At 40.6% G+C, this 10,834-nt stretch overlaps 1 protein-coding gene across 1 annotated transcript in view; it reads left to right on the top strand.

Moving 5' to 3' along the window:
• Positions 1-523: 523 nt before the first annotated feature.
• The window catches only part of LOC108577312, a 12,494-nt gene continuing 2,183 nt past the window's right edge, over positions 524-10,834 (top strand). The window contains exons 1-11 of the mRNA XM_017940451.1: positions 524-1,326; positions 1,982-2,081; positions 2,214-2,324; positions 3,238-3,393; positions 4,046-4,087; positions 5,479-6,087; positions 6,155-6,258; positions 8,139-8,238; positions 8,306-8,416; positions 8,490-8,645; positions 10,439-10,709. Coding sequence (XP_017795940.1) covers positions 524-1,326; positions 1,982-2,081; positions 2,214-2,324; positions 3,238-3,393; positions 4,046-4,087; positions 5,479-6,087; positions 6,155-6,258; positions 8,139-8,238; positions 8,306-8,416; positions 8,490-8,645; positions 10,439-10,709 — 2,563 coding nt within the window. The remainder of the gene's footprint in view (positions 1,327-1,981; positions 2,082-2,213; positions 2,325-3,237; positions 3,394-4,045; positions 4,088-5,478; positions 6,088-6,154; positions 6,259-8,138; positions 8,239-8,305; positions 8,417-8,489; positions 8,646-10,438; positions 10,710-10,834) is intronic.

Genomic DNA, 10,834 nt, shown 5'->3' on the forward strand with positions numbered 1-10,834 from the left:
ACTCTTCGAAATATTTTGAAAAAACTAAACGTATGAGTCCATTGTGTTCACTTTGAACACATAAGAGTAAAGTCGAGCAATATGAAATATCACTCTTTTCACAGAGCAAATTAAATTCAAGCAAAAATTCCCCAACAATAGCCTACCAAAAATTCTATCAACTTCAAATCAATACCACAAAACCTCGAAAATTTCCAACATTCACCTATAACCACTTGCTCGATCAATTCACAATTAATCAAAAATCCAACATTTCATATCACACAACCTAACACAAACGAAATAACAACTATCCTCTCCCGTATCGCTATCCAACCGTTCGCAGCTGAGACAACTCGAGCACAACTCAGCGTCGGGAAGCAACACGTGATTGCGTCGCTCTATTCCTATCGATCATAAAATACAGTTTCATTCATTCACAACCACGCGCTTGCGTCCCTTAGCGAGCGTGTTCCTCTCTGTTCGTCGTCCCTGTTCTAAAACAGTCGTGGTTCAGTCGACGCCGCGCTTCCAAGGTGTCAGCATGCGATCGTTCAGCAGCGATCGTCCGTCGAACGATCGTTACGAAACGGACATACGTTACACGTTCGAATTATGCCATTGGATCTTGAAACCGATAGGCATGTATCCTTTCGTCTTTAGCCGTGCGAGCAGACGCGAACGAACGGCGTCGGTGTTGCTGATTCTGGTATGTTGCTCGATCCTCCAGTTCATCATAGTACCGTTCAGTCATCACGTTCTATTCAGCGACAACGACATGAACACGTTCGTTAAGAATCTCGGACCGTTGACGTTCTGTTTGACCACGTTCTTCAAGTATTGCTACTTCAGCATGAAAGGTTCAGCGATCGGTCGTTGCGTGAAACACATCGAGAGAGACTGGAAGATGTTGCGTGACGAGGATCATCGTGTTATCATGCTCAGATACGTGACGATGAGCCGGAATCTCATAAAACTGTGCGCGATCTTCTTGTACATAGGTGGTCTGTCTTATAACACTGTCATACCGTTGTTCTCGAAGAAGAGCGTGAACGGTAACGTGACTATCAGACCTCTAACTTATCCCGGTTACGAGGAGTTCTTCGACGTTCAGAAGAGTCCAGCGTACGAGATCGTCTTCTGTATGCACTGTGTCTACGTCATGATCACGGCGAACATCACAATGGCGGCGTACAGTTTGACGACGATCTTCGCCACTCATACTTGCGGTCAGATTAAGATACAAACGACGCGGCTGGAGGATCTGACAAAGAGAGGGATGCTGTTGGAGAAGGGAGTGAGTGATCGTTTGGCGGTTGTTGTGAGCGGTCACGTGGAGATCTTGAAGTAAGATGATTGATACAGGTATTCAGGGGTGTCTCGTTTATGGGGAATATGTAAATTGTCCTCGTTGGACGTTGAAAGCGAGAAGAAATCGCTGAGGAGAATTTATGTGCGTTTCTACATTCTTCGAAGGAAAAGGCTGTCGATATGTTTTTTTATTGTTGCTTGAAGTCACTTTAGGGTTACAATGTTGTATTGTAAAGAATAGAAATTTTGTCGAAATATATGTAAAATTTTTCATTTGTCAGTGGTGCAAATAATAATCGCGCAAGAAATGATAAAACTGTAATGATAAATAAATCTTACTAAAGTCATTTTGAAGATCATTCCAAGGTCATCGATATTATTTTGCACATTAACATCTGTTTCTTACAATACCGACATCTTTGTTGGTATTATATATACCTATATACTTGTTGAAACATCTGACAATGTTTCTTGGAATGATAAGAGACATGAAAGCAAGTTCAAGTGACGATAAACAGAAAAATCGAAATCAATTTTGAGTTATTTCTCTACCTTATCTTTTATCATCGCGAAATGCACTTTTCATAGAAACGAGAATAATTTAGATGCTTGTTATATATGGGACACCCTACATACACGCATATATATGTATAACTGAATATGTACCTTATATTAAAATCTGAAATTTCAGATTCACGAGGATGATCGAAAGCGCGTTGCATGAAATATTCTTGATAGAAGTAATAGTATCCACTGTGTTACTATGCTTGATCGAATATCTCTTAATGATGGTAAAAAAGTGTGATAAATTTGTCAAATATAAACGTACCGGATACTCGAGGAAAAGAAAAAAAAGTATCGAACGTATCGTTACGTAAATATCGTTATAACGTGAATAATTCGAAACTTTTGTATACTTTTAGGAATGGGAGAGTAGCGATTCGATCGGGATATTAACATACGTCACTCTCCTCACTTCTTTCACTTTCAACATACTGATATTCTGTTACGTTGGCGAACTTCTTCTTGGACAGGTAAGTACTGGTCACTAGTGGTCACTATAGATCAATAATGGTTACTGTTGGCCACCGCTATTGGTCAGTACTGGTCAGTATTCGTCATTACTACTAATTAGTATTGGTCACTACTGATCAGTACTGGTCAGAATTGGTTATTACTCATCAGTACTGGTCAGAACTTGTCACTACTGGTCAGTATTCGTCGCTACTACTGATTACTATTGGTTACTACTGATCAGTACTGGTCAGAACTGGTCACTACTGGTCAGTATTCGTCATTACTACGGGTTAGTATTGGTCACTACTGATCAGTACTGGTCAGAACTGGTCACTACTGGTCAGAATTGGTTACTACTGATCAGTACTGGTCAGAACTGGTTATTACTGATCAGTATTGGTCACTACTGATCTGTACTGGTCAGAACTGGTCACTAGTGGTCAGAATTGGTTACTACTGATCTGTACTGGTCAGAACTTGTCACTACTGGTCAGTATTCGTCGTTACTACTGATTAGTATTGGTCACTACTGATCAGTACTGGTCAGAATTGGTTATTACTGATCAGTACTGGTCACTACTGATCTGTACTGGTCAGAACTGGTCACTACTGGTCAGAATTGGTTACTACTGATCGGTACTGGTCAGAAATGGTCACTACTGATCAGTATTCGTCGCTACTACTGATTAGTACTGGTCAGAACTGGTCGGTATTGGTCAGTACTGGTCGCTACTGATCAGTACTAGTCATAATTGGTCACTATTGGTCAGTATTCGTCACTACTACTGGTCAGTAGGAACACTTACTCGAAAAGACATATACTTCTAGTCCCAATTCATTCGCATTACATGTTCACCTCATTTCTCTCATTCGATTTTCCAACGTAGACGGAATATTTAGCTGGAATAATAGACACGAGTGTTGTACCAGGGTAGTGAAATCGCGCACGCTTCCTACGATACAGAATGGTACAATCTGCCGAGACGGAAGGCTCGTGACATCGTTCTGGTGCTTGCCATAACGAAACATCCGATCAAACTTACAGCAGGCAAAATATTCGTTCTCTCGTTGAACACTTTTGGCGCTGTACGTGAATCAAAACTAGTCTTGATACACTAAGAACGTATAGTTGATGGAAGCGATACAGCGAGCTCGTGAAGTAAAGCATTAAGCGACGACACCGATTGATGTAGCTGCGCTCAGTGTCGTCTGTCATTTGTGAATTGATATTTAAAATTTCTGCTTGCAATCTTCACCGTTTTAGTGTATTCGTCATCGAAAAGTGCCATCGTATCGGGCCACGAAAAGTGTAAATTTTATTCTATTTCTTATAATCTGTCTATTTTTTTATAAAAAATTGAACAAAAATCCTGCACAAAAGTCGTATTCAATGAAAGTGTCGAAAACAAAATTTTTGGAATTTTTCGACGTCAAATGAAAGAAGCACGATCGCGCCGCTTGGCCAGTAACCCGCGGCACTCAAACGGTTAAGATGTATTTACGATATTAAGCTTCTGTTATCTTCCGCTCGATAACAATAATTACCGTATTGGTAAAAATTTACCTACAGCAGTCAACAATTAAAGCTCGGACGATTTTTTTAAATACACTGCAATGGAAAAAGCAATTCGAAATTGACGTCGAACGGCCCTGTGCAAGGTCGAGCTCCTTATATCGCTTCCACCGACTATACTCCCGAACAAAGTCATTAACGTACAAAAGAATCTCTGATTTGCAGGTGCTGAAATCGTCGGTAGTTTACATGAACATGCTACGAACCGTCACTGAATTCTAACCAAGCTCTCTAAAACGTGTTAAGAATGAAAATCCTCTACATAGATTCTATTCGATTCACCTACCATCCAAGAACGAATCTAAACTTTATCATTGAAACGATCAGTGTTGTTTCTAATGTAACGAGGAAATTCAAATTAACATTCTACGTCACGCGGAAGATAGAATTGTACAATAAACATTGAAGTATTGAGTCTTGAAACTTGAAAGTAAATTTAAGGTACTCATCGTTAAAAACATCTTCCCACGAAACGATGAAAATTAATAAAAATCGCTCTGAAGAAACAGTAGTACGTACCGGTTCTTCTCGTCTCTAGAACATCGAAGTAGCTTTATGTGAAATTAGTCAGACAGGCTTTTACTTTTACCATTTTCGAACAGAGTAGGCCACGCCTTTCTCGAGCAGAGTAAGCCACGCCTTTCTCGAGCAGAGTAAGCCACGCCTTTCTCGAGCAAACATCCTATAGCGGAGCACTGTATTAATTATATAATAATTAAGCTAACTTAATATTTATTTGAACACTTGATATCGTAGTACTCGATGCAATGATTCGGACAGATTAACGTTCGGAGAACTAAATTGAAACAGCGGAAAAATTGCAAAGGTTCGAAGGTTCGGAAAGATCAGAATTGGAGCTAGCAAGAATGGTCAAGTTTAGGAAATTATGGAGGACAATTAAGATAACTTAATATTTATTTGGACACTTAATATTGCAATACTCGGTAGAGTAGTTCACACAGATTAACGTTCGAAGAAGTGAACTCTGACGACGGAAAAATAACAAAAGTTTTGAAGGGATAAAGATCAGTGAATCGGTGTTTCAGGTATAGCAAGTGAAATATTCAGATAACATACTGACAGGTGGCGACTACATTACTGTACGAATCTCAGGAGTTTTCCGCTGGAAGGAATGCCAGTTTCATTGGGTTATATCCCCACCTTCTCTAACACAATCATAGAAACCGGACAGACGTATTGTCCCTATTCGTAAAACGTCCGACCTACCGAATTAATTATACCCTCTTCTCTATCCACATTCAAAATTACGAACTCACGAAATGCATACGCGAACTTTACCTTTCTCTACGCCCTTCCCCAACAGCGGTGGCAGAGAGACGGATACCTGTCGACAAAAAGTTCCCCAACTTCATTTCGTATTCATCGACACATGCACCCGTCTACACGTGCATTATTCGACGTTTTTCTTGCCCCGCTTCCTATCGATCAACATCCCGCGATAAAACCCTTTTTTGAACGATGACCACGCACTTGCGTTCTATGTATATGTACCTGTATCGAGCCAACACAGTGTGTTCTTCGTTCAATTCACCAACTACTTCGACACCGTTAACAACGAATCTCTCGCTCGTTCTTAGTACGAATTGAAAATAGACAGAACCATGGACGATACTAACAGAAACGACGTGGCGAACAGCCTCAAGTATTGTCGAAGGCTGTTGAAACCGATCGGTCTTTGGCCACTTATCTACAGTCACACCAGCAAACTGAACAAAGTCCTTTCGATAATTCTGATCGCGTGGTGTACGTTGACCGTACTGTTCGTTTTAGTGCCATGCGGATACTTCTGTGTATTCCACGTGAAAAACGTGAAATTGAAGATGAAACTTCTGGGTCCGGTACTATACTCTATGCTCTCTATGCTCAGGTACAGCTGTCTAGTTTTGAAAACGCCCGCGTTCAAGCATTGCATCGAAGACATAGAGAACGATTGGAAGTTGATCGATAATCCGGAACACCGAGCGATCATGATCAAGAACGCGATGGTCACGCAGAGGATGACCGTCGCTTTTACTATTATAATCTACAGTTCTGCGGTGTCGTATCACGCCATTGTGCCATTTTTTTCAAACGCTTTGGAGAACAAGAAGAATAATACGATTCGTGCGTTACCAATTCCTGGCTACGAGTTATTCGTAGACGCTTATTCCAGTCCTACCTACGAGATCATAAGAACTCATCTCTTTGTTTACTCGTTCTTCGTCAACAAAACTGGTGTCCTATTTCGTCGCCCATGCCTATGGAATGCTACAGGTACAAATGGCGAGGTTAAAGTATCTGGTCGCGGATAATAGGAAGGAGAGCGACAGGAGTAGGATGCTGGTTGTTATCGTCAATGGTCACTCGAATGCTTTGAGGTGAGTGGGTATAGCCGATGGAAGAAATATAGCGAGATCGTGAAATCAAGGAACAGAGTAGCGGTACGCTACTGTAACAAAGCTGAGGCACGGTTCACGCGATGCTCGATGAGGTCTTATCTTAGATTTAACACGTTCACTGCCACGTTGGTCACCTGTCACCGGAAATTGTTTGCCCGATGAGGCCACGGTGGCACAAAAAGTTTAAAGTTCGTTCAATTTAAGAGTAACCTCGCTCTCGGACCGACTTTCGTCCGTTCTGCGCAGTTCCCACTACTACCTACCAATGCGATGCATGCGACTAGTCGTAGCGCTATTTCGGCTAGGCCCAAGAGCGTCACGCCTGGAACAGTAGACGCAGAGCGTAGCAGAGGGTAAGACGGAGAAAAACGTAGGCGGTTAAGTGGGGGTTTGGACGTTCTAGCTCTGCCTTAGGCACGTCCCATGCGCGAAGCGAGGTTACTCTTAAATTGAACGGACTGTAGACGTTATTTTGAATAAAAAAAAAGTGTAGTACCAGGGGCTCCATACCCAAATAGGGAATCAACGAGGGAAAATAGAGAGGGAGTTGCTGGCGTAGTGGGCAAAGGCTCGGCTTTTGCCAGCCTTGAAGTCCCGGTTTGGGTCCCTCAAAATTTTTCCTCGATTCCTACAATAATAACAGAGCATAATATAAAACTATGCTTAGTATAATGAAAATTTTCTTATGGCCTCCTGAATAGAACATGTAAATCTGGCGTGTGGTGGTAGTCAACGTGTTTAAAGCTTTCTCAAGGCTTGAAGCATAATTATTATTGAGACTTTCGGGTGTAAGCTGTGTCCTTATGGGAAAAAAGTATTCCGACGTTTCATAAGAATTGCAGCTCACTTTATCAACTTCTCTTATCTTTCCAAGTTTCTGTCGACTCGCTTCTCGATAATTTTGAGGCTTGAGCGACACTTAAGACCTCGCTATATTTCTTCCACCGACTATACAAGGTATAATTCGGGCCACGATACGGCACTAAGGCCCGTATAGTCGGTGGAAGCTATGTAGAATCACTCGGGCGACGTAATTCACTGGATGGACGAATTACTTGACGTAAAATCAGTGAGACGTCAAAGTATACTTGGTGAAAGAGCTGTGGTGGGGTTGTTAACACATTGTTGACCGGTCACGAGTTAACTCGTGTTTGCACTTGCATTAGCTATTTCAATTTTTGAAACGCAGGGAAATACAGAATATTGCAAAAGCTTTGTTCATCGTGTTTAGTCGTGTCCGCTTTATTATCAAAAAAATACTTTTCTTGGTATTTAGATTTTTATCAAAATTCTACTTGTTTAGTCCTCGATGGGTATACCTGCCACCCAACCCTTGGAATTTGTCAACATGTATTTCTATTGTATATATTTTCGCCTTTGTTATTAAAAGTTATATAAAAAATATGTCAAAAGTTTCATTTCAATTTATTATGTATAAATAGAGTTTATCGAAGTTTATTTAGATTGTTTCACTTCCACGTTCAATTACGAAATTGAAATTAAAATTTCCGGTCAACAATATGTTAAGCGAAAATATCGCGTCTTATAGAAGCCTCCTAAATCTCAAGTCATAAGCTCCAAATGAAGAATGTGAACTATCGGAAAATCGACGCTTCTAGCGGTCAAATCGAGACTGCGATTGGGTCAATGTAGACCCACAATTACATTTTCTTCTCTTTTCTAAATATACTGTAATCGAAGAACCTGCTTTCACACCCAAACTGCTATTTCAACGATCTGATTTTACGATCTCACTACAGCTCTTATAATTTTTTTCGTTTTTTCTTAAAAAGTGGACAATTTTTTGTTATTTTTCGACGGTCTTCAACGTGATGTTGCACGTAGATAAATATTTTCAGGTACACGAGACGAATCTTGAACGCGTTAGAGACACTATGTTTCGTGGAAGTACTGCTGTCCAGCATATTGTTGTGTCTTTGCGAGAACCTCTGCGTAGAGGTAATGAAACGAATTATTCATCGATCTTATAGTTTTAAAAATATAGTTAAAATATCATTTTTTTCAGGGATGGAAAACTCACGATATGATTTTTGGGGTAACGATCGGCGGTTTCATGCTTTCGATCACTTTTAATATATTCGTATTATGTCATGCAGGTGAACTTCTTGTCGAGGAGGTACCGAAAGTGTTTCTATGTTAATTATACGATGTTTCATTCAACCGATACAAATAGCTAAGTTTCTTGTCAGGCTGAAAAATTCGGCAATGCAGCTTATAACATCGAATGGTACAACTTACCGCCAAACAGGGCTCTCGATCTGGTGTTAATGATCGGTATAGCAAAATTTCCACCGAGGCTCACAGGTGGAAAAATATTCGATATATCGATAAACACGTTCAGTGCCGTACGTAGACAAAGTTTAATTAATCGTGATTAAAAAAAGAACACGCGTAAACAAGATTCACATGGTCTTTCAGGTACTCAAATCATCGGTAGTTTACCTGAATTTATATCAAACAATGACCGAATGGTAAAAAAAAAAAGAAAACAATTTCATACATATCTAAAATATTTCCACATTTTTTTATACATTAAAAAACGAACGTTAAATGTTTCTTACAGATACTCTGTTTGTTCACAAAAATCACGAGTTATTTACGTGAAGAATTTCAAATATCGATTTACTTGAAACTTCAAATTTTTTTCATTAATCAAGTTTTAGAACATTAATCTTACGATAGGTGTGAGTAATATGCGTATATTGATGCAAATATAAATGTACAGTAATTTATAATGATGCCTTACAGCACTTAAGCCACGTAATAAGGTACGTAAAGAAAAAGTTTAGAATAAAATTTAGATATGCCAAATTACCTACGATAACCATGCAATCGAAGGATCTCTCTTTGTTGCGTCTCCACTCGATCTTCCCTCGTTTACGCTCCGATCTCTCCGTCGAATGTAAAACCTGCAAGTAAGTATAGTTGGTGGAAGAAATATAAACGAAGTCGTGAATCACGACGTTAAGCGAAAACATCGATTAATCGTGACTGGATCAGTATTGTAGGAACCGAGGACGGAAAAATATTGAGGGACCCAACCGGGAACCTTCGGCTTACCAAGCCGAGGCTTTGCGCGCTACGCCAACCACTCCCTCTCTATTCTCCCGTGCCGGTTTCCTATTTTTTGTCTACTTCAGTCTACTTCATTTTCTTTGTATCACTTCCTTTCCTATAGTAATTGATATCTCGAAATCGGAAATTTTCCAAATTACACACTATTGTATATAAAATCTTTCAAATTCAACTTTTCCCGCCTTTACGAATTAACTCATTCTTGGCGATCATTCCCAAATCAGGAATTTGCAAAGCTTGTGAATAGCCGAGGCTCGTTCTAACTGATCATTACAAACCGCGCGATTCCCCGTACAATTTAAAATAAAGATTTCGATCGAGAAAAAAATTCGTAAAATGAGAACTACTATGCAGAGTTGGAAAAATTGCTCTCTTTCACTCGCTCAACCTTCGATGCTCGCCAAATTAATCCGTCACGCGACGGATCGGTAAATGTGACCATTTCGGCCAATAATAAAATTGCGTGTGATCTGACATTATAAATGTCTCCGACTTTATAACGTGTCACCCACATTCATTGCAATCTTTCCAGCTCTGCACAGTACCAATATATACTATAATAAATGAATCTTGAAACTGTCCGCTGGATCCAAACTCGGTCCTTTTCGAGTATCCTTCGACGTTTTATATTTTACCCTCGTCTTACACATTCCTTCCACGCGCAATCTTTCCAGCTCTGCACACCACCTTATTTACTTGTACACTATAACGAAAGAATCTGTGCCAAGTTTACTTCGTACGAATCTCCCTTGTCACTCCAAACAGATATCTCGACGATCGCATCTCGTATTCTTTCACGCCTGTGACTGATTTCACAACCGCGCCGTGTGTACCGCTTCCATCGACTGCAACAGAAGAAGAAAAAAAACGTGAAATGCTGGTGGTTGGTATCGACCAACCTTTCCCCACTACGTTATACTTTGCGAAACTCGACTCACGCACGCACGTGGCGAACAAGTTGATCGTGCACATCTATTAAAAAAAGAAACTCACACAACAGCCAGGCGCGCTTGCGTTCTGACGCGATATCGCAATCAAAGATTCCCGATCGTGTGTGGTTCAGTCGACAGCGTGCATCGAAGCCGTCAGCATGTACGATCGATCCTGTAGCAGTGTTGACGGCCAATTGAGGAATTACCATTACCAAAATGACATACATTACACGCTGCAAATGTGCCAATGGTTGTTGAAACCTATCGGAGTATGGCGATTGCTAGATCAACGTTCCAGCAAGCTGGAACACCTCGTCTCGATCGTTCTCATGACAATATGCTTCTCCAGTCTGTTCTTCATCGTCTTGCCATCCGGTCATTACATCTTCTTCGCGGAGAAAAGTATACACGTCAAGGTGAAAGTATTCGGTCCGGTTGGTTTTTGCCTCTCCTCCATCGTCAAATATTGCTATCTTTGCCTGAACGGTGGCGCGTTCGAACGATGCATCCAACACGTCGAGAGAGAC

This window comes from Habropoda laboriosa, unplaced genomic scaffold (assembly GCF_001263275.1).
Source record: "Habropoda laboriosa isolate 0110345459 unplaced genomic scaffold, ASM126327v1 scaffold697, whole genome shotgun sequence".
Taxonomy (NCBI): domain Eukaryota; kingdom Metazoa; phylum Arthropoda; class Insecta; order Hymenoptera; family Apidae; genus Habropoda; species Habropoda laboriosa.